The 23,340-nt window shown below is 53.4% G+C and overlaps 2 protein-coding genes and 1 non-coding gene across 5 annotated transcripts in view; all 3 read left to right on the top strand.

Annotated features, from left to right (window-relative positions):
• The first annotated feature begins 996 nt into the window (after positions 1-996).
• Positions 997-1,100, top strand: LOC115941156 (U6 spliceosomal RNA). Its single transcript, XR_004075919.1, has one exon. It is a non-coding gene; the product is annotated as a U6 spliceosomal RNA (small nuclear RNA).
• A 1,545-nt stretch (positions 1,101-2,645) lies between these two features.
• ZP3 (zona pellucida glycoprotein 3) lies at positions 2,646-10,448 on the top strand. Its single transcript, XM_006733910.2, has 8 exons — positions 2,646-2,951; positions 4,678-4,796; positions 6,430-6,533; positions 6,609-6,786; positions 6,883-7,000; positions 9,468-9,559; positions 9,741-9,883; positions 10,225-10,448. Exons 1-8 carry the CDS (start codon positions 2,646-2,648, stop codon positions 10,446-10,448), a joined length of 1,284 nt encoding a protein of 427 aa, XP_006733973.1.
• A 9,589-nt stretch (positions 10,449-20,037) lies between these two features.
• DTX2 (deltex E3 ubiquitin ligase 2) overlaps positions 20,038-23,340 on the top strand; it is a 35,264-nt gene continuing 31,961 nt past the window's right edge. Inside the window, exons 1-2 of one of the 3 annotated variants that reach the window (XM_081819471.1) lie at positions 20,038-20,186; positions 21,337-21,501. The gene's annotated coding sequence lies outside the window, so the exon portion shown is untranslated. Of the gene's footprint in view, positions 20,187-20,404; positions 20,428-21,336; positions 21,502-23,340 lie in introns of those variants that run through there. The other 2 variants (XM_081819472.1, XM_081819473.1) reach the window with 2 other exon arrangements.

The raw sequence follows: 23,340 nt of genomic DNA, 5'->3' as shown, positions 1-23,340 counted from the left end.
CCAACATAGGAATTTCCTGCTCTAGGGTCAGCCCTAGGAAGTTTACTGAAAGATCCCTTCCATTCCCCTTAGGAGGGCGAACTTGCCTAAAACAATGAATTCTTTCTAATAATTTCCTTTGTTCTACTCCCTCTCTATTTTTAATTTTTTTAAGACTTTAATTATTTATTTGAGAGAAAGAGCGAGAGCTCGAGCATGAGCAGGGGAAGAGGCAGAGGGACAAGCAGACTCCCCACTGACCGCAGAACCTAACTCAGAACCCAATCCCAGGACCCTGATATCATGACCCAAGCCAAAGTCAGACACTTAGCCCACTGAGCCACCCAGGTGCCCCTCCCTCTCTATTTTTAAAAAAACTAGGGGCGCCTGGGTGGCTCAGTTGGTTAAGCGACTGCCTTCGGCTCGGGTCATGATCCTGGAGTCCCTGGATCGAGTCCCGCATCGGGCTCCCTGCTCGGCAGGGAGTCTGCTTCTCCCTCTCCCACTCCCCGTTTGTGTTCCCTCTCTCGCTGTGTCTTTCTCTGTCAAATAAATAAATAAAATCTTTAAAAAAAAAAAACTTTCATTTCCTGTGGCCCTTTGGGGTTCCCCTTTACCTGTTAGATGGTGTGCTGCCTGATTCATGAACCAAATAATAAAGCCAATTAGCTCTTTCCTGGGTTGGGACGCCTGGCTGGTTCAGTCAGTGGAGCATGTGATTTTTGTCTTGGGGTTGTGAGTTTGAGCCCCACGTTGGGTATGGAGATTACTTAAATATAAAATCTTTGGGGCACCCAGGTGGCTCAGTCAGTTAAGCATCCGACTCGGTTTCGGCTCAGGTCATGATCTCATGGGTGGTGGGATCCAGCCCCTCATCAATCTCCACACTCAGAGGGGAGTCCGCTTGAGATTCTCTCTCCCTCTGCCCCTCCCCTCCCCTCCACACGCGTGCATGATCACGAGTGCTCGCTTTCGCATAAATAAATCAATCTTTAAGAAATAAAATAAAATCTTTAAGTGCTTGCTTCAGCAGCACATATACTAAAATTGGAATAATACAGAGATTAGCATGGCCCCTGCACAAGGATGACATGAAAATTCGTGAAGCATTCCATGTTTAAAAAAAAAAAATTAAAATCTTTAAAAAAAAAAAAATAAATAAATAAAATTTACTGGGTTGAATTTTTGTTATCTAACACAGGGAACCCAGAGGGAAGGGTTTCCCACAGGGGTGGGCCACCCAGGTGAGCTTGGAGCTGCGTCTCTGAGCTGGCTGCCTCCACCCCCCACACCACCCCCCACCCACCCCTGTTGGTTAAGTCAAAGGAAGTTGTGGGGGTAATCTCTTCCCTCCACTTATTTATTTTCCCACAAGTAAACTAGAGTACATATTAAAAAAATACACCCTCCCCCCGCAAAAAACCCACCAAGGGACTGTTCAAGCAACTTAAATCTATGGTTTGATTACTTCAGAAGCAAGCATTTGCAAGTGAGTCCACATTCTGTCCCTAGGAATTAGGTGCCATTAGTTTTTTTTTTATTTTTATTTTTTAAAATTTATTTATTTGACAGAGAGAGCACAAGTAGGCAGAGTGGCAGGCAGAGGGAAAGGGAGAAGCAGGCTCTCCGCCGAGCAGGGAGTCTGATGCAGGGCTCGATCCCAGGACCCCGGGATCATGACCTGAGCCGAAGGCAGCCGCTTAACCGACTGAGCCACCCAGGCACCCCTCTTTATTTTTATTTTTAAGTACTCTTCACACCCAACGTAGGCTCGAACTCAAGACCCCGAGATCAAGAGTTGCACACTCCACCAACTGAGCCAGCCAGGCGCCCTGGTGCTGTTAATTTTTGTAGTTCGCCTCCCCTGCTTCCTGGCAGAGTAAATGTAAATGTCGACCCTGCCAGTCCTTCTTCACCCTCTCCCACCAGGACTGGTACAGTAGCCACCTGACCCTCCTCTCTGGTCCTACCCCTTCCCAGCCAGAGACCCCCAGACCGCCCCACCCACCTCCCCAGCCCCCTAAACTGTCACTCTCACCCCCCGGGGAACCGAGGCTCCAGCACCTCTGAGCTCCTGGGCTTTTCTCCCAAGCCCGCCCAATCCCCTCTCTTCCCCTCTGTTCACACGGCCACCTCTACCTAAACTGACCTCCCCTCCTACCTCCCGTAAAATTGGGCAATGACCCCTAAAATTCCCTGGTCTCCTAATGAGGCCTCCTTCTGTTTTCTCACTTGGAATGACCTCCCTGCCTCCCCTGATCCATCCTCCTCACCCTCCAATCAAAGTCTTTCTCCCCATCTCCCCCACAGACCTGGGCCCGCTCTTAACTCACTCGCTGGGCCAGCAAAGGGCTGACACATGGGAGTGGGGGTAGAGAAGGGGCAAGACGGTATGACTGAATGGGCTGCCCGCCCACGCTTGTCAGATTTACCTCGAACACAAATCACTTGGGAAGAGAGCAAAACACCAGATTCTGACTCGGTAGGTCTGGGGTGGGGCAGAGAGTCTGCAGGTCTAACAAGCTCCCAGGTGATGCGAAGCTGCTAGATCGGGGACTGGCCCACTGATTGGTTGGGGAGCCCAGGTGCAGGTGGCATCATCCGGGGTATAAGACTGCTGGGTGGTGGCTACACAGGGGTTACCAGTGCGAGTGACTGGAGGAGCCATGGGGCTGAGCCATGGGCTCTTCATCTGCTTTCTGCTCTTGGGAGGCGTGGAGCTGTGCTACCCCCAGACCACTTCTCCGGGTGAGACCTACTACTCGTTGCCATCTAGGCCCCCCGTGGTGGTGGAGTGTCTGGAGGCCCAGCTGGTGGTCACTGTCAGCAAAAACCTTTTTGGTACTGGGAAGCTCGTCAGACCTGCAGACCTCACCCTGGGCCCGGAGAACTGTGAACCCCTGGTCTCTATGGACGCAGATGATGTGGTCAGGTTTGAGGTCGGGCTGCATGAGTGTGGCAACGGGATGCAGGTGAGACTTGGCCCCCTTGGTGGCCGCGGGGAGTGTGGATGCAGGGCCAGGGAGAGGTGGGGCTGGGCCAGAGCCCTTTCACTTGCTGGGGACAGGGAGCAACTGAGGCCTGAAGCCTGGGATTGGCAACTTGGGGTGGTTGAAAGTGCTTGCCTCTAGTTGCCGGAATCAGGTAGACAGGGTGGAGTCCAGAGATGGCTATGCACTCTGGGCCAGAGAGGGCATTCCCCACTCTGATTCCTGAGGGTTTGTGAACCCCTGGAGGGCATCCAGGAGAGATGTGGCTTTGAGGGAGGGGGCAAAGGGCGTCATGATCACCTCTGTGTTAACTTCAAGGCACAAACGGGATCCCTGGGGGTAGTCCCAAGTAGGGGGGTGGGGACACTTAATGTGGGAGGCAGGTACCGAAGAGCTAAGTAATTCAGGCTACAAGGAGGGGCTTCCAGCAAGGCAGGGCTGGACTGGGCACAGGACCCCTAGCTGGTCCACGGTTCCTTGGACTACTTCCTGTCACCCCACAGCCCATCTTCTCCTTTGTCCTGGGCTCTTGCCCACCAGGCCCTGGACTCACAGCTCAGCTTGGCTAGGGTGGGGGCAAGCTCAGTAAGCACCTGCTTGGCTAGGGTGGGGGCAAGCTCAGTAAGCACCTGGAGCCTTCCTGGGGCTTTAATCTTCCATGCTGCCCCCCACCCCCGGGGCTTACCCTGAGGCCTCCTGGCCCTTGTTTCCCCAGGAAGAGGACAGCGAGCCCAGAGAACCCAAAGAGTTATTTGAGGAATCATTCTAGTTGAGTAACTCCCAAACTTTGGGCATTAGAACTGCCCGGCGAGCATTTAAAAATCCTGATTCCCTTTTCCTGTGCTAAATCAGACGGGCTGTGGGAGCCAACTAGCAGCATCCTTAAGGCCCCCGGGTGACTCCAATAGGCACAACCTGGCCGTGCCCTTTTCCGGGGTGGGGTTCACAATCCTGCCTGATAAGAATCACCTGGGGCCAGGCCCTGTGCTGTCCCACCAGCTGCAATTGGTTTAATGCCCTGAAATTCTGAACTTCTGAACAGGGCGACCCACAAATGATGCTGCTGGTCCATCTGGGGCCCTAGCTAGTAGAAAGCTAGGACTCTCTCCTAAAGATGCAGTGGTTCGGGCATGGCCAGGCAGCAGCTCGGTCTCCTCCCGGGTGGCCCCTTGGAAGATGCAAGTATCCGGTAGCACCTGCCTGAGCTCTTCCTGCCTCTGGCAACCACTGACCCAGTATCCCCTTCCGTGATGTGGGTATGAGAAGAAAAGAAGGGAGGGCAAGTTGAGTCTTAACTGCTGTGGCCATGAATTAAACTTCCTGGAACCTTCTGGGTTCTTCAAGGTGGCTCTCTAGGTCCCAGGCCTTCCCTGCCCCCCCTTCCACCCCCAGAAGGAAACGGTGTTGGGATGGGGGTGGCAGCCTGAGAAGGGGAGCACATACCCAACACCACTGGTCGCTGGGCACCACTTGGGGCCTGACACAGAGCTGATCCAGACCCCCTGCGGTGGCGTCACAATTTCAGGGTGGGGGGGGGCGGGAAATGGAGGATCGAGGGTGGTACCTGTTCAGGCTTTCGCATGGGTCATCAGGAGGGTGGGCTTTGAGTCCAGGGTCTGGGTTCTCCCCGCCTCAGGTGGGCTGCCCTCCCTGCACCCTTTCGTGGGCAGGTGATGCTGTTGGGGTTAATCCCTCCCGTTCTGTTCAGGTGACGGACAGCGCTCTGGTGTACAGCACCTTCCTGCTCCACAGCCCCCGCCCTGCGGGAAACCTGTCCATCCTCAGGACTAACCGCGCCGAGGTTCCCATCGAGTGCCGCTATCCCAGGTCAGTGTGGGACAGGGCGTGTTGCTGCGCCTGGTGCAGAGGCCCCTCCCAGCATGCTCTGGCAGCTTGGTGGCTCGAAGTTGTGCGTACTTAGGTTGAGGTCACCGCCCTCCACTCCAGCGGGGAGTGGGGTGGCCGCTGAGTCTGCCCTGAGCCTCTGAAATGCATCAGGGCCGCAGCTGTCTCTCGGTGGAAGCTGCAGGGCTGCCCAGCCCAGGCCCGCCTTGAAGTTCGGAAAAACTCCATGCAGGGGGAGGTTCTAGGCTTGGGCTAGCACAGCCTGCTCTTGGCCTCTGGCTTCCCCCGCAACGTGCACGCGGGTGGGGGAGACCCCTCAAGCCTTAGCACCAAACACGTGCCTGTGACCTTGGGCACTGGCGCGTGAGGAGGGGGTGACTATGGCTCATAATGACAAGGCCACAGTGCCGGGTCCTGTGTGCCTCCACTGAATGCAGAGTGCACAGGCTGGGAGGAGGTAAGGGAGGTACCATGAAGGTATGGGCCTGGGTGGGGGGGGGGGGTTCATGGTAGAGGCTCCCAGAACAAGATCCTGGGAGGGTGCCTCTAGGACGGGTGGGACTGAGACGGTCTGGGCAGAGCCACACACTCCCCAGGGGAGTGCAACGTACCACTAAGAGGGGCGCAGCCCAGGGGTCTGGAGCCCAGGGCCTGGTCAAGAAAGGGAAGGGGGAACAAAAAAAGGGAAGGGAGACGGGGGGTTCTAAAGGCCCAACCAGATCCAGAGAAGGGGTGCAGGCTCACACCTTAGCGGGCGCCCCTCCCTAGAACCAAGCTGAATGGGTAAGGACGGGTTTCTAAACCCAGAAGGGCCTCGGGCAGATGGAATCGGTGAGACCAGCTGCGATGGCGTAGAATGAGTTCTGACCCACGGCAGCAGGGGTGGAGGGAGCCTGGAGCCTGACCTGGTTGGGTGGGGGAAGATGGAAGAGCCAAGGGCAGGAAGGCCAGCCGCCCCTGTGCTTGCTCCAGAGGCTGAAGCCCTCCTGGGACCATGGCTGCCTTGCTTTAGAAAATCTCTGCCTGGGACTGACCTGAGAACGTGGGCTTGCCTGGCCCGATGGCGGCAGGTGGTGCAGGGGGGCCTGCCCCAGGCTGGGATGCTCTATCCTAGCTCCAGTTCTCCCATGCGTCACCGACACAGCCTCTCCCATGAGACCCGGTGAGGTTGGCAGGGCAGACCTCTGGAGACCTCCCACTGCTTCCAAGGACCTTCCCGTCCTGGTATAGGCCCAGACAGTCCCTGAGGCTCCTCAAGAACCAGAGGGGGTGCAGAGAGGGCTGGCTGCCTCAGGCCCAAAATCTGAGCCTCTGGGGTTAACCCTGATAAGCCCATCTGGGTCTAGAGACCAAACTGCGAACTCGGGTGTATCCCATTTTTATGCCTCAGCAATGTCCTCACAGCTGGAGGGAGGGGCCCACTCAGATGTGGGGTTTGGGAGGGTCAAGGGGGAGGCTCAGACTTCGGGTGTCTGTTCAGTGGCCTTAGACTCACCGCCTGGCTGGGCCCCAGCTGAGGTCTCTGCTGTGAGATAGGAACGAGAGACCCAACCCCTCCACTGAAGCCAGGTGGGATGAGCTCAGGACAGGTGTAGACAGCTGGTCTGCTCCGTAGGCACAGCAACGTGAGCAGCCAGGCCGTCCTGCCCACCTGGGTGCCCTTTAGGACCACGATGCTCTCAGAGGAGAAGCTGGTTTTCTCTCTCCGCCTGATGGAGGGTAAGCAAGGAGGGCTTGGGTGGGTGCTGGCAGGGAGAGCTCGGGTGGTCTCACCCCTGACTGTGTGCCTTTCAGAGGACTGGGGCTCCGAGAAGCGGTCCCCCACCTTCCAGCTGGGAGACGTCGCCCACCTCCAGGCCGAAGTTCACACTGGTAGCCACGTGCCACTGCGGCTGTTCGTGGACCACTGCGTGGCCACGCTGACACCCACCCGGAACGCCTCCCCTCATCACACCATCGTGGACTTCCACGGGTGAGGGCTGGGCCACTTCTCTAGGGAGCCCTTGTAACTACCTGACCTCCACCACCTTCCTCAGCCCCTGACTCCATTGTCCACTCCTCTTCAAAGCTGTCTTGTGGATGGTCTCTCCGATGCCTCTTCTGCCTTCAAAAGCCCCAGACCCAGGCCAGAGACTCTGCAGTTCACAGTAGACATGTTCCACTTTGCTAATGACTCCAGAAACACGGTAATTGACCTTTAAAAAATAACTGGGGGGCACCTGGCTGGCTAAGTCAGTGGAGCGTGTGACACTTGGTCTCAGTGTTCTAAGTTCAAGCCCCATGTTGGGTGTGGAGCCTACTTCGGGGGTGGGGGAACTTGGAATAAAATTGAACTATAGGGTCAGGCTGACCAGGCTTACTGTCTGCTGTGGGTCACCAGGTATCTCCTTAAGCAACTTGATAGCTCTGTCCCTATCCCAAAACTCTGTGAATTCAGCTGATAAAGCCATGGGCTCTAGTGAGATCTCTAGGGAAGAAGCATGGGTAGCACAAACCCTTAGAGGTAGGTAGGAAGCCCATGACAGGTGGAGAGAATCCAGGGTCTTAGAAATAGAACCAACCAGGGGTAGAGCTGATGGCTCAGATGAGAGGAGGACCACCCACTGTGGCATCTGGTGGCCAGGTCACTAACCTGGTCTTTGCCACAGTGGGCAGGGCCAGAAGCCAGATGAAGGGTTGAATAAAGGGGTTGACAAAAACAGGTGTCACCCTTCCTGGAAGCTTTCTGGAAGGGCAAGAAAAGCAGGTATGAACTTCTTTTCCTACAGGGTAGGCTCTTGAACTTGATCCTAGGCTAGACTGGGGACTTTTTGAAGCTTGAGTGCATCAGCAGCATCTGGAGGGTTTATTGACCTAGGTTGGGCCCCATCCCCAGGATTTGGTTTTAGTAGGTCTAGAAGAGAGCCCAGCCTCTGCATTGCTAACCAGAAAGTGCTGGTAGAATTTTACAAATAAAAAATAGATCTTAAGTTTGCTGGACTAGGAGCAGGGGATGCAAAGTTTGGAATAGCTGCTCAGGAAGGGATTGTAGCAGGGATTTTTTTTTTTTTAATTGGCTCTATACTAATCACCTGGAAAGGTCCTATAATCCCCTATCTTTTCACTTAATTGGGATGGGGACAGCATCTCTTTTCTAACATTTTATCATGGAAATTCTCCTGTGATGAAAGAATTTCACAGCAAATACCTATATACCTATCATCTAGATTTCTACCATTAGACTAGTGAATGAATGACCATAAAATATGGTCTTTTTTACTTGGAAATCATCAAAAGCTACTTCAGCTCCTAGGGGGCTCTAATAAACAGCTGGGTTTACAAACCACTAAACCAAAGGCTCCTATGGCTGAGGGGCATTAAGGGGTTAGCACAGTGAATTTGTAGATGACACTGGAGCTACCTCCCCATGCCCAGCAGTTCTGTTCTGAGAACAGGAAGCTTGATACAGACTGGTCAATAAAAGGAGGGGTGTGAATCAAGGCTATTGGTGAGATGCCCTGAAGCTCCAGATGGGTCGGATGGGGCTGCGGATAAAGAACAGACTGAGAAAGGGTCCTGATCACCCAGATCAGTGACCTTGTGGGTCCTAGGGTAGAGGATCCTAGTTGGGGTAGGGAGTGCCACTGACCCTCAGAGGTGACCTGGTGGGGAGGAGAAAGGGATAAGGTTTCATACGGGTGGTGGTTAGCGCAGGTGCAACCTGAGCTTATATCTGCCCCTCTAGGGATTTTGTGGGGGTTGGGGGGGGTTGCGGACCAGAGACCAGAGGATGCTGCTGACCAGTGGAAGGTAGCCTGAGTTCTGGGAAGATTCTCCCTTAACAGTAAATGGGGTGGTTTGGCTGACCCTGTCCAAGGCACAGAGAAGTAAACCTTTTATTCAAGAGGAACAGAGAACCATTGTAGAGTTTTGGGCCCCAGTTAACATGAAAAAATGTACTGGGAAGAAGCTTGAGGATAAAAGCAGTGCTATCCTGAAATAGGGATTCTAAGGGATCCCAGAGCTCTCCTCTGCTGGGGCAGATAGAAGGCTGGTGGCCTGGGGCGCCTGGCTGGATCAGTCAGCGGAGCATGTGACTCGATCTCAGGGTTGTGAGTTCAAGCCTCACGTTCGGTGTAGAGATTACTTTAAGATCTTTAAAAAGAAAAAAGCCGCTGGCTAGAAGTGTATCCTCCCTTGTTCAAATTGGCTTCCCTGCTGGTGCACTCAGCCACTAGGTGGTGGCCAAGGTTTATGGCTCTGCAGAAGGCTTCAGAGAAGGTGGTAGAACTTCTACGCCCTTGTAGGGTTGGCAGCGGTTGCCAAAGCACTACCTGGAGTATGAAGGGGGGGCCTCTGCCTGGGGGTGCATCTGCTGAGAGGACCAGGGCTGACGTGAACCCTGGCTTCGTATCAAAATTTCCCCAATCCCAGGTGGCACGGTGGTAAGGGATTGGAGAGTTTGGGAAAGATTGGGGGGGGGGTGGGGGGGGGTATAAAGCTGGTGGGTTACAGTCTAGAATCTGATCTGCCACTTCAAGTCTTGGCTGACTTCACCTCTGACCCCCTACTATCTCTAAAATGAACTCCAAGGGTTCAGGTTAAAGAACTGGCTTACTCAAGTCCCTGGTACAGTTTAGAATTCCACCTCGTAACACCTGCTCTTACTTCTAGATCTATATCACTTGTCATCTGAAGGTCACTCCGGCTGACCAAGTCCCGGACCAGCTAAACAAAGCCTGTTCCTTCATCAAGTCCACCAAGAGGTGAGGGAACGGGTTAGACATGGCTGGGGCAGAAAGCCATATCACCGGCCTCCCTGGGGTCCGTTCCCCTAGGATGTATACCAGCAGCAGGCTGGTTCCTGAGGGTAACACGGCCATCTGATCTTCTGGTCTTCTTCCCCACCCCCCCTTCCCCTTCTTCCCCCCACCCCGCCCTGCTCAGGTGGTACCCTGTAGAAGGCACTGCTGACGTCTGTCACTGTTGTAACAAAGGCAGCTGTGGCCTTCCAGGCCGTTCCAGGAGGCTGTCCCACCTAGAGAGAGGGCGGCGCAGGTCTGCTTCCCGAGCCCGAAGTCGAAGGCACGGTAGGTGTTAGGACCCCTCCAGGGCTCTTGCCCTTCCCTCCGTCTAGGGTATGTGCTGTCCCTGCAGGGTGACATTCCTCTTTGGTCTCCCACTCAAGGCTGCTCACCGCTGGGGGAATGCGGTTTTGGGCTTTCTTACATAGAAGACTTGGGGGCTAATAGGGGACTCTAAACCCCCACTCCAGCATCAGCCAGGGGTTCAGAGTAGGGCGTGATCAGGACTGTGGGGGAGATAACGCAGCTTCTAGAACAAAACCTGGTTAAATCTGCTGAAATAGAGCAAAACCATCGGACCCCTGGTGCGGGACTAAGGTGACCCTTAGGTGTCCTGTGTCTTTCAGTGACCGAAGAAGCAGAGATCACCGTGGGGCCTCTGATCTTCCTGGGAAAGGCTGGTGATCGTGGTGTGGAGGGGTCCACCTCTCCTCACACCTCTGTGATGCTGGGCTTAGGCCTGGCCACGGTGGTATCCCTGACTCTGGCTACCATGGGCCTGGTCCTTGCCCTCCGGAGGCACCGTACTGCTTCTCGCTTGGTGATATGCCCTGTGTCTGTTCCCCAATAAAAGAAGAAAGTGAGCTCTGGGGTGTGGCGCAGTGATGTCATATAGGGGTGAGGGGGAAGGGGGGGCAGACGGGAGAACAGTGCTGTGGGCTCAAGGAGCACCCTCCAGCATGGACTACTGCATCTCTAGCGTGGGGTGGTCTGTCCACAGCAGAGAGGCCAGACTGGGTTGTGAAGGCAAGCCTGCATTTTCCTGGCTCTGGGCAACACGGCCTTCCTGGGAGAGGGGCTCATCTTCCCAGGCCACCATCCTCCCATGTCTCCAAGGAGGCCAAGATGTCAGCTATCGGAGGCAAAAAAGCAGGGTGGGCCCTGCCAGCCCCGCTTCTGGGCTAGCAGAGGGTCTGGTGTGTCTCTGGACCCCGTGCATCTGAAATGGGGGTGGGGGCAGGGAGGAAAGGATGGAGTCGGCTTCTCTAGGGGGCAGCAGACTTGAGGCCCAGAGGTGACCAGGTCCAGGGCGGGGGTCTGGACAGTGGTCACCCTGGGCCTGAGGCTGCTGTAGGGGAGCACGTCTGGGGTGTAGGGTGAGTGGGAGTGTGCTATGGCCAAGTCACCGACTCAGAGGTAGGCTCCTCAGAAGGGCTGAGCCCTGCTTGAAGCTTCCTGTCACTGGGGGGAGCTGCTTTCCCCCTCTGATAGAGCTGCCTTCCTCTCCTAAGCCCCAGGGGTGCCCAAGCAGCTTGTGACCCCCTCTCCAGGGCAGGGGGTCCCCCGCTCCCTCTGACAGCTGTGACACCCCCTCCCCCCAGGGGGCTGTGGCCCTTAGCTGGCTCCAACCTCACCCCAGACCCCAACTCCTCCTCCTGATTGGGTGAAGTTGCCCTTCACTGGGAATCCCAGGCTTGCCAGTTACTTTCTGTGAGCCTGAGGCTCCTCATGGGCAAAATGGGGCTGGTACTGGTTGGGCGGGCTTGTTGAACGTAAATGGGATTGGAACCAGAAGGAGCTTAATTGTTGCATCTGGAATGGCTCCCTCCCTGCAGCCTGGGGCCTGGCTGAGGGCAGAGGCTTGGATGTGTTGACAGAGGCCTAGAGACAAATGTCTAAAGTACATTCAGGGGGCGCCTGGATGGCTCAGTTAAATGTCTGCCTTGGGCTCAGGTCATGATCTCAGCGTTCTGGGATCAAGCCTCGCATCAGGCTCCCTGCTCAGTGAGGAGCCTTCTTCCTCTCCCTCTACCACTCCCCCTGCTTGCGCTCTCTTGCGCTCTCTTGTGCTTTGTCAAATAAAATTCTTTAAGTACATTCAGAGCAAGGTTTTGTGACTCTGGGTCTGCCTCGGTTCTTGCCCCTCTAAGGGTGGTCTGTGAACACTATTAGCATCACCTGGGGACTTGTGGAAAGGCAGAATTTGGGGCCCCATCCCAGCTCTAATCTGCATTTTAAAATCTCCAGGTGATTCAGGTGTGTTAAGGTGCCCTGGGCCAGGGGATTTGCAGCAAGAAGGAATCACCCCCCCCTCTCCCCGCGGCCCCCCCCCACCACCAAGCAGGTCTGGCTGTGCTGTGGGAGGGAGTAAAAGGCTGGAGATAGGAGGGGTGGGCTTCCTGGAGCTGGTGATCCTGGAGCAAATCCTTGAAGAACCAGCAGGTCTTGGCTGGACAAAAGGGGAAAGGTGGGTGTGGAGGGAGGAGAGGAAGAGAGAACACTTTCTCCTGGAAGAATGGAGGGCCTGGGTGCCTAGAAGAGATGAGGTGGGTAGGGAGGGATGGATGCCTCCTACCAGTGAGTCATTAACAATGTGAAAAGGAGCCACGGAATGGACAGTCTGTGTCAAGAAGACCCAGAGGAACAGCAGAACATGGCCTGGAGGCAGAATCAGCCTGGCTCCCTGCCTCTGCTGGCCTGGCAGTTCCCCCCATCTGTGAGGTATGCTGTCCAGAGACTGAGTGGAGTGCTTGATGGCCGCCTGGCTCACGCAGCAGGCCTCGGGGGGCCAGAGGGCCTGCGTCTCATCCCACCCAGCTCTACTCCTCACCAAGCCTGTTTCCTCCTCAGCATCATCACCTTTCGGATGGAGTTCTCCACTCTTCAGGGTTCTTGGGAGGAGTAACGTGGTACTTGGGGTCCAATGAAGGGGCTTAGGACAAGTCTCCCCGAAGTGTGTGGCTCGGCCTACAGCTCAAGGTAGGCCACATGCCAACGGAGACCCAACAGCTCAAGAGAAATTTTTGCCCCTCCCTTAACTAGAAGTATTGAATTTGGGGGAGAGTGTCTTTCCCAGAATGGGAGTTTTTGCCACCAATTTTATCTGAGTGATCCATGGGACAGGGGGGCAAACATCTGATTTTTTTTTTTTTTAAGATTTTTGTCAGCACAAGCAGGGGAAGCGGCAGGCAGAGGGAGAATCAGGCTCCCCGCTTAGCAAGGAGCCCGGTGCTGGACTCGATCCCAGGACCCTGGGATCATGACCTGAGCAGAAGGCAGATGCTTAACCTACTGAGCGACCCAGGAGTCCCCAAACATCTGTGATTCTTGCCGTTTGAATTGCCTTATGTGGCCTACCCCCTTCCTTAGCTCAGGATGGCCTATATACTTCATGTCAGCTTTGTCTCTGGGAACCGCACATACATGAACGGTTCATGACCCACAAAATTCGATCTGATTTTTGTCCTGTTAATCCGTCTCATGTCAACCTGTAATTTACCCATGTGAGTTTGCACCTCGGGAAGTCAAACTGCACCAGGTGGAGCAAATACGGAGATCACGGGGAATGGCTTCCAATACGCAGTGACCGATAAAGAGAGGGTTGGACGGGTTCCTTTTGTTTAGGGGTAGGATGACTAGATGAGGAAGCCTTGTCTTCCTATGCAGAGGTGGGCATAAGGTGGTGCATGTGCCCGAAGGAAACATGCCTAGACCTACCTTGTAAGTTACATAAATGAGGCTGGGTGGAGATTTTAGTGCTCTAATGAGGTAAAAGTGATTGTGGATCATTCCAGAGGTCACTCCGTGGTCCATCACAGGTGTGAGGTTTCCGCTCAGGGGTCTAGCTGGTGACAAAATTCTTTAGCCAGAGAGACTTTCTGGAGAGAGAATTTTCACTCCCCACCACCCTCGTGTGTGGGGACAGAAGCGCTCCATAAGCTACAGCTACTTCCAGGACACGCCGCAGGGACTGTCCCCGCAACAACCACCCATCCTGTTATCTGCTCTCCTCTTTTGGGGGCTTGCAACATCCTGGGAACTCCTCTCATTCAACTTCTGCTGTCTTCAGCGGGAACAGGAAGTGGCTATATCTGGTGTGGGGAGGAAGTGTGACTAGAATGTGACCCTGGATGTCAGCCCCAGCCGGTTCCAGACGGGCCTCTGCGCTGCGCGAAGCTGGCCTCCTTGGGAAGGGCCAGAGAGGCCACCTCCAGCAGTGAGGGCAGAGGGCCCTGCCTTCTAGACTCCACTGGAAGTTTGGGGGAAGTGAGGGAGATAGCCAGCAGCTGAGGGTTGTCTGGATTTCCATTGCTTACAGCCACCTGTTTCCCTGGTGTTTGGGGCAGCTTCCTATTACATGCTATGAAACTCTTGGTGGATCAACACTTCGTGGGTTTAAAACTTTGCCTTTGTGCTTCCTGGTGGCCAAGGGAAGAAAGGAGAGGCGGTGGTTAAAAAGGACAATGCGGGGCTGGGGGAGTAAAATCATGATCGCCCAAATACAAAATGAAAATGTGTCAAAGGTCTTGTTGTAACTCCTTCCTTGAGGGAAACCGCAGGATGTTAGAACTGGTTCAAAGGAGAATCCGAAGACTTACATAAAGGTAATCAGGAATGCAGAAATGAATTTGCTGATAGATGCAAACTTGGCTTCCTCCAAAGGGCAGAAATCAATTTCATCTCCACAGACAGACGGGAATCCTTGCAATCATTTGCATTACTACTGGCTTTCTACAATATACAGAATTGCAAAATATGTTAGGGGTGCCTGGGTGGCTCAATCGGATAAGAGTCTGCCTTTGGCTCGGGTGGTGATATCGGGGTCCTGGGATCAAGCCTTGAGTTCGGCTCCCTTCTGAGCAGAGAGTCTGCTTCTCCCTCTCCCTCTCCCCTTCTCCTCCCGCCCCCTCCCCGTGCTCTCTCTCTCTCAAATCTTTGTTTTTTTAAAGATTTTATTTGAGAGTGAGAGAGAGAGAACACAAGTGGGGAGGGGGGGAGGGAGGAGCAGACTCCCCACTGAGTGGGGAGCCCGACATGGGGCTCAATCCTGGGACTCCAGGATCATGACCTGAGCCAAAGGCCGACGCCCAACCGACTGAGCCACCCAGGTGCCCCTCTCTCAAATCTTTAAAGAAAAAAAAACTTAGTCAAAGACTAGGCAAGGCAGGCTTTTATAGAACCAGATAATCTGGAAGGTTGCTAGAAGACATCCAGTTATCTTTTTGCTCATGTCTGAGACACTTTTGCCTGATAGGTGTTAGATTTACCAGGTATTTTTAGCAAGAGATTCTAAGCAGCTCCTAGGGACTAATGAAACTAAGGTTCAGGGGGAGGCTGGATACTACCAGGAAGATAACTCTGTCTCTCGGGGGGCCTCTTGCCCTTAGCCTTTAGGCTAGGAAACCTGGCTTGTCCACACGCCACACTGAGCCCTCTCTTGAGCAACTCCGGATCCCAAACCAGGATGCCAGAGTATTAATTTACAATGAGAACAACTGGGGTGGAGGGCATAGGTCGAGTGAGATTGCCTAGTGTTAAAACAAACTTCTCGGATGAATTAGCTGTGAGTACACATCAGTTATTTCAGACTTGCAGCAAGGGAACCAGCAAAAAGGACAAGCCAGTTCAAAACGTGTTCCAAGGGGCTGGAACTTACATAAGATAACGCTTTTAGGGGCTTTGCTCCTGGGGCTGCAAAGCCATCATGCTTTTGTTGGCTGTATAGGTCACACCTGGGTCCTGAGTGGGCACCGTTGCCCAGAGATGCCAGGTGCTGTCTATTAATCAGAAATAATGAGCAAGGCAGCTGTGGCTTCTAATCAGACAATCCCTCCAGAGTGTCAGATGGAGGCCAATTAGCCGAGGCACCAAGCAACAAAATCCTGCCTTTCCAAGCAAAACATCAGAAAGTGCTCGAGCCCCTTAGCGGAGAGGCTGGGCCCCCGGGTCTAGCTTTTTCCCAGATTTACATTGATCTTTTCTTGCTCCCGGGTGAGCTGGGGCCGGTTCCAGGATCAGAACCTTCAGAAGCAGTAAACCTTGGCACCTGGAGTGGAGTCTAAGGACTTCTCGGAAAAAAATTAAGTTTCTTTGGCCACCATCGCTCCCCATTCCGTGGCCAACAGCCACATTCTTTCTTGGGCCACGTCATTCATTCTCAGTTGCTAGGGAGCCTTCTGAGGCCTAGAGGTCGGCACAAACTCCAGCCTTTGAGACATTAAAAAAAACAAAACAAAACAAAAAACCAACAAAGCTTCCCTTCTGGGCAGAAGATTTTGTTAGGACAGAGGGTCAATGCCAGGGATGTGGCAGTTCCTTTCACTTCTCGGAGCACTTCGTGCCAGGCATACCTAACCCGCCCTACTGTGTGTGTGTGTGTGTGTGTGTGTGTGTGTGTGTGTGTGTGTGGTGTGTATGGGTGGGGGGGCATTCTCACATTTTTCAAACCAACAACACAAAGAGGTGCACATTCTCTATGCTCTGCAAGTTCCTTTTTTCTTTTTCAAAGATTTTATTTATTTGACAGAGAGAGACACAGCGAGAGAGGGAACACAAGCAGGGGGAGTAGGAGAGGGAGAAGCAGGCTTCCCGCCGAGCAGGGAGCCCGATGCGGGGCTCGATCCCAGGACCCTGGGATCATGACCTGAGCCGAAGGCAGACACTTATCCGCTGAGCCACCCAGGCGCCCGGTGCAAGTTCTTTTTTTACTTAATGATAGATCTTGGCCACTGTTCCATTAGCTCCTGTGAATCTTCCTCATTCTTCCTACTAGTGTTCCGAGGTCATTTAACCAGCTCCTTTCTGCTGGGCAGATGCTTCCGATTCTTTGCCACATACATTGGTTTATTTATTATTTTTTTTTTAAGATTTTATTTATTTGAGAGAGAGAGAGACAGCGAGAGAGGGAACACAAGCAGGGGGAGTGGGAAAGGGAGAAGCAGGCTTCCCGCTGAGCAGGGAGCCCGATGTGGGGCTCCATCCCAGGACCCTGGGATCATGACCTGAGCCGAAGGCAGACACTTATCGGCTGAGCCACCCAGGCACCCCCATACATTGGTTTAAAGTTCAGTTTGCAAGTGGCCGATCCTCTTTCCCTCCTTTCAGCTCCCTCAGGGGCGTCCTGCTGCAGCCTCAGAACACAGCACATTCACTCTCTCCTGCCTAAAAATTTAAAGTCCATATCCCCCCCGCCATTTTCCTTCTTGCTGCTGCCCTATTTCTCTTCTTTTCACGACGAAAACTCTTTATTTTTCCCAAATAAAAATAGTCTTTCTTTTCAGGTTATAAAAAAGGAAACTATTCATTGGGACACACTCAAATGATGCAAGAAGAGTACAAAGAAAGTGAAAATCACCTGCTATCCTGCTCGTCAGATGTTACTGTGTTGACCAGTGTCCTTCCAGGCACACACAGCCACGAGCAACCTTATGTAAGTCGCCTCATTCCACACATGTGGGTTTACCCTCTTCTGCCCCATGCCCGGATGTGTGGAACACGAAGGTGGTTCTTGGAAGAGCGGTCTGCACTCCCAGACTGCAAAGCCTTCACAACCACAGACATCTATGTGCATCTGTGTGCTCGAGCCCCTGCTTCTCTATGGAAACCACTTCGATCACCAGTGGCCTCACTGTAGCGAAGTTGGAATTTTGGGGCATTTCCTGAAGACTGCAAGATGAGAGAGCCCGGAACTGGGAGGCAGGGGCCCTGGGTTCTGGGATAGGCACCCCTCCCAGCAGACCTCTAGGAAGTGTCTGTGGGGCCTCTAGGAAGTGTCTGTCACCACTGAGCACCACCTTCATGGGACACTCCTCTTGATTCTCTGCCACCATGCTCGCCCCGGGCTCCCCCAGTCCGGCCTCCTTTCCAGACACTTCTATCTCCTCTGTTCTTCAAAAGTCAGTGTTCCTTAGCCCTGGACTCCCCTTTTCTTATCTTCTGTGGTCTTTCCAGGTCATCTCAGTCTCGTTGCCTGTGACTCCCAAATCCCTATCTCTACCCAGATGTCTGGATTTGCTCGCCTTCCTACCTCACACTCAACTTGTTGACTGAAATCCCCTCCTCCCCGCTTTCTAGTGTCTTCTACCTCATGGGAAGGCACTCCATGCACCCAGACTTCCAGGCTGTGTCCTACTTCCCGCCTCTGTGAAACTTCTCCACCCTGGCCTTCCCCCTGGCTCCCACACTGGCCCCCAACCTGGGCAGCCCCATCAAGCCTCCCTCAGAGCTCCAGCTCCTGCTCTCCGAGTTTAGATGTCCTCCCCTTTCCAGAGCCTAGGTTCCAGAACCTTTCCAGCCCAGCCTGCCACTATTGTTCTGTTTGAGCCTGTAGGTGTGTGTGAGTGCAGTGGGATTTTAAGGACAATAACTATCACTCAAGCATTTCACTGAGGAAAAAGGAAGCACTTAAGAGAACACCTTTTGAGGGTTGAAAGGCTTTTCTAATGCTTCAGACCATTTCATCTGCACCACCCTCCCCGCCCCCACCACTCCCCAGCAAGGCCAGTGATAGGGGGCTGCTCAAGTCTGGAGTTAGATACCACCTTGATTTTTTTTTTTTTAAGATTTTATTTATTTATTTGAGAGAGAGAATGAGATAGAGCGAGCATGAGAGGGGGGAGGGTCAGAGGGAGAAGCAGACTCCCCGCCGAGCAGGGAGCCCTATGCGGGACTCGATCCAGGGACTCCAGGATCATGACCTGAGCCGAAGGCAGTCGCTCAACCAACTGAGCCACCCAGGCGCCCGACACCACCTTGATTTAAAGACCAGCTCTGCCAGGTCCCCGCTGTGTGACCTTAGACGCATTGCTTGAACTGTCTCAGTGTCCCCATCTTTAAAATGAGGATAATGAGGGGGCACCTGGCTGGCTCATTCAGTATAGCATGCGACTCCTGATCTCAAGGTTGTGAGTTCAAGCCCCACGTTGGGCATGGAGCCTACTTAAAAAAAAAATGGGGACGATGTTAGTACCTACCTCATTGAGGGGATTTACCGGGAGGTGATGCATGTCAAGTGCTTGGCACATACTAGGTGCTTTAGAAATGTTGTAGGTGGTTTTGGCTAAGAATATTGAGATTCTGAGAGAAGGGAAATGTCCCCATCCTAATCTGTAGCCACTACAGTTACCTAGTGTAAATCACAGCTTAGAAAGTCACCCTTCATTTCTAGAAAGAGGGCTGGCATCATTGGGAGAACCTAACTTTGGCGCCTCTCCAGACTCAAGGCCTATATCCTCTAAGTCAGGTTCTAGGTCATGAAGAGTCCTGGCCTAGGGTCCCAGAAGAGGGCCCACCACAGGCACTCCTTCCCCTGCTTCATCAACTTTGGGTTGATTAGTCCCCCTCTCTGGGCCTCAGCTTTCTTTTCTATAAAATAAAGTTTTGAACTGAGTGATGGGGGGAGGTGGGAGGTGTCTCTTTCTTAAATCCCTGATGAAGTATGAGTGACATTAGATTATGTAAAGACACTCAACTAGAGTCCCAGATTCAGAGAACTCCGAACCCTGTGAAACTTTGTGCAAGATTGTATGTGTGACCTGCATGTACATGTGTGTGAACATTTCTATCTGAGCGTATTTTGGGAATAGCTTTCTTTAGCTCTGTAAAGGAGGTCTGTGATCCCAAAAGAGTAGTCACCAACCTGGTTCAGGCCTTCTATGTGGACTACAGCAACAGCCTCCAAACTGGTCTCCCCACTCCTTTCTCTGTCCTTTAAACCTATCCTCCACCTACCACACAGGGTATCCTTCTAAAGTGCAATGCTGACTGTCATTCCCTTGCTTGAATCTTTCTACTGGCTCCCATTGCCTAAATTCCTTGCATGGGCATTTAAAGACAATCATAATCTTACCCAGCCTGCTGTCCACCCTAATCTATTTTCTCCTGTCCTCAGCCCCTCCGTGTACCCTCCTGCCCTGGCCACAGGGAACGTTTCACTGCTTCCTGAATGCATCAAGCACTTTCACATCTCTCTTCCTTTGCAAGAGCTTCCCTGTACTCCATCTGGCAAACCCCTGTGTGTGCTTTAAAATCCAACTCAGGCGTCCGACCCCTTTGTGATGTCTCCCTGACACCTCCCCCAAATTAACCACACCCTCTGTGCTCCAAGTCCTGTGCTTAAACTCACATTTATCCCACTGTACTGTATTTATGTGTTTGAGTGTCTGTCTCCCCAAGTAGATATGAAGCTCTCGCAGGAGAGAAACCACGTTTCTGACTCACGTTTTAATCCCCAGTACCCAGCACAGGGCCTGGCACCACATATGTACGGGTAAACACGATCTAAAAGTAAATAAGTAAATGAAGAAGTAAGTCAGTGAGTGAGCGGACTAAGAAGGAAGAATAGATACACCTGAACAGGTGCGTTTCGGGTTGGGTCCCGCCCCACCCCCAACCCACGGAACTACATTTCCCAGAAGGCCCCGCGTCCTGGGCATGCGCAGCGGAGTGCTAGGAAGCTGCGACGCCGAGTTTCACTCTGGCTACCTCCTCAGAGTCGGAGCTTCAGTCGGAGCGGTGCCCAGGCCGAACCCGAGCTGTAGCCCGAGTGCGGCGGTGCCTTCAGCCTGCTCCCTCGCCTTCCTCAGCTTCGGTGAGAGGGGCGGGCAGGCCACCTGCCTGTCGCCAGGGCTGGGGTCCCGGGGACGCGGGGGAGACCGAGCCGAGCTGGGACCGGAAGGGGGCGGGCGTGGGAGTGAGGGAGGGCTGGGCCGGGCCGGAGAAGAGCCCGGGGGTGAGGTCCGGGGGGATTGGGAGGACTGGCCGTCGGGCTGGGGCAGCCGCAGGCGCGAGTTGGGGAAATGAGACGCGTTGGCAGCTTGGGACAGGACTGGGTGCGAGGGTGAACGCCGGGTGGAAGCCGAAGGGCTAGCAGGGGGAGGGGCGCAGACCCTGGGAGTTCGGGGCGGTCGCGAGGAGGGTACCCCTTCCCGCAGGACCGGGACGAGGCGGCGGGGATATTGCCCGGGCTCTGTGGTTCGGGGTGTGGATTCGGCTGGGCTCTGCCTTCAGGTGGACGACTCGCTGGAGCCCGGGGCTGTACTTTTAAGAGTTTGTCCCCTAACTCTGCTTCCCTCGCCTCAAGTAGGGGTCGCCCTCCAGGAAACTCCTGTTTCCTGGGGCCCTGTGTTACTTTTGAGGGGTGCATAATGTATGTTGAAGAGGATTTAGAAGACGCTCTTTTCTGAAGCTGTTCTTTTGTACGCCCCCTCCCCCTCAAGCCAGCCTGGTTCCACTTCTCTACGTGCCAGTAACAATGGAAATAGTGTGTGCACAGGCGCTTGGACGTTAAGAATTAACTCAGAATATTTCTGCCTGCCATCCTAACTCCTCTAGTAGAGTTCTATAAGGTGGACTTTCTGGTCGCCAAAATCAGGCTTTACCATCCGGGTAACTATAACTAGGCCTCTTGTTCATTTGCTGTGTGACCTTGGCCAAACTTTTACCCTCTCTGGTGTGCTAATTTTCGTGGTTACTTACACTGCAGACTGGCTTATGAAGTCTGGTTAGGCCTTTCCATGAAAGAGCTGAAGTGTTTGTTTTTTTCCTCCCACCATCCCCTTGATTATTGAGCGGGTAGAGGGAGACTGTTGTACCTTCTGCCCTGCCCAGGCTGTTGGAAAATAAATCTGGTGATTTCCAGTCCCCAGCCGCAGTGCACAGACCCAACATCTGTGCATTCGTTTTCACTGACCGCTGTTTCTCCATTTAAAACCTGATCATCTTTTTCCTTGTTGGTGAAGGTGCCCTGGAATTTGCGTTGCTGAGTCAGCAAGGCTTTCCGATTTGCTCCATTTTTGTTGTTTGCGTTTTATATCAAGATGGGAACTCAAACAAGTCATTCCTCCTAAGGATCTAGTGTCTCCGTCAAGAAGGGACAGTTTGTGCCAGCTCTCCAGAGGGAAAAGGTAAGAGCCACAGGGACTTCTCATTGCTGCCTTCTGGACCTGGTTTTCAGCGGAGGTGGAGACTGGGGAGCGTGGAATTTAAGGTCTCCGGAATGAAAGTCAGCCTTGGGAGTCGATTGTTGATTGCCAACTGTCTCAAATAGAGTCAAGTGCTTTCTTGTCAAGGGCTTCTCCTGTTTAACCAGTCTTAGAGGATGCTTTCCACTTAAGGCATGCTTTACGCGGTGAAGGACACAAGTCATGATTTCAGCATCTGAACTGGGAATTTTTATTTCTTTCGTTGCACGAACAAAACTGGGTGCCTTCTTTGTGTCAAGCCCCGTGCTCAGTGGTGGGGCACCCTGATGAGCGACAAGAGCTCTGTCACCTGGGAGCTCATCATTTGGTGGAACAGACAGACAAACCATAGATAGTGGCAAGGCATTGTCGGTGTGCTATGTGTTGAGGTGGGAGGAATCACAGGGCAGAGCCCCAGCCCCCTGCCCCCCTAACCCCATTTGTGCAGGAAGGGGTCGGAGGGCGGGTCAGCAAGCTTCTGGAAGAGGATAACTAAGGTGAGTTGTGAAGGGGTAGGACTTGAAAAGGAGGGGAGAAGCCGGGCAGAGGAGTCGGCATCTGCAGAGTCCAGAAGTTACCTGGTGCGCCTGGGCCACTGTAAGTAGCTCTGTGTGACCGGGGCAGCAAGGGATGGGTGTGGGGTAGAGGAGGCTGGTGAGGTAGGCAGAGGGCTGCGTTTGGAGGGTTTTGTGGGCCATGCCAAGGCTCTGGGGAGCAGGATTTTAGCAGAAGAATTCCAGGAGGGCATTTTAAACGAGCACACTGGCTGGAAGTATGGGATGGATTAGACGGGATTATGCTCTTTGTGACTTATTTCCTTACACCACACCAGTTTCTGATGGGGGTGGGGGTTAGACATGAGGGTGTTGCCCCCAGTTTGCTCATGGCCTCCTTGAAGAGATAGAATGGACATAGAGAACTGTAAAGGGCAGGCAAGGGCTGTGGAAGTTGCTAAGAGGGTGTTTTCTTTCAGTTGGGCACCTTGAGGCATCATGGAGGTGCTGTTTAAACTGGGTCTTGAAAGTATGGGTAAGATGAGGATGTGTGGCGAGGTGGGTGGGATTCTGTATGGAGCCGGGGCATGGAGGTGGGAAAACTGGATGTATATGGGGGGAGCAGTTGTCGCTTAAACTCTTGGGTATGGGCCGGGGAAGGGGAGGCATAGAGGAAAAGAAGGTATTGAAGGCAAGTGCGCTGGCAAATTCTGTTGATAGGGAGGGACCAAATTGTGATGGGTTTTCAGTGTCAACCCAAGGAACTTGAAATGTATTCGGGAACTATACTTCGGGAGGCTCAATGTTGCACGTGCCTCTCGGGTGGACCAGGAGAAACAGAGTTGGAGAAGCCAGTTGGAAGAGAACACTTACCAGGGTGAGAGAGGCACAAAGGTCCCAAGCGGATGCTGGCAGCGGGTCTGAGGAGGTGAGGGAGGAGAAAGTGAGCCATGGCAGCTGCGTCGCTGTGGGGGGAAGGTGGTGAAGAGCTAGAAACCCAGGTTTTTCTCCTAAGTGCCTGGGGCCAGGGCATCCACGGGGGAAGCAGAATTAGGAAGGAAGGTGAGTCTGGATTCAAACATACGGAAGGTGCCGAAGAGACCAACAGGAATGGGGCCATGGGCCCCACAGAAACCATGTGCCAGGGCTAGTGCTTGGCACTTGGGGTAAGATGTGTTTGTTTTAATGTTTACCTCGGGTAAACACAGAGCTAGGTTAATACACACTCATCACTGTTCATGCGTGCCTTGCTTTTATTTATTGCCTAAGTGATTTTTTTTTTTTTTTT

Source organism: Leptonychotes weddellii, chromosome 5 (assembly GCF_054177405.1).
Source record: "Leptonychotes weddellii isolate Sample4059 chromosome 5, ASM5417740v2, whole genome shotgun sequence".
In the NCBI taxonomy this organism is placed as follows: Eukaryota; Metazoa; Chordata; class Mammalia; order Carnivora; family Phocidae; genus Leptonychotes; species Leptonychotes weddellii.
This window is presented reverse-complemented; position numbering and strand designations above follow the sequence as displayed.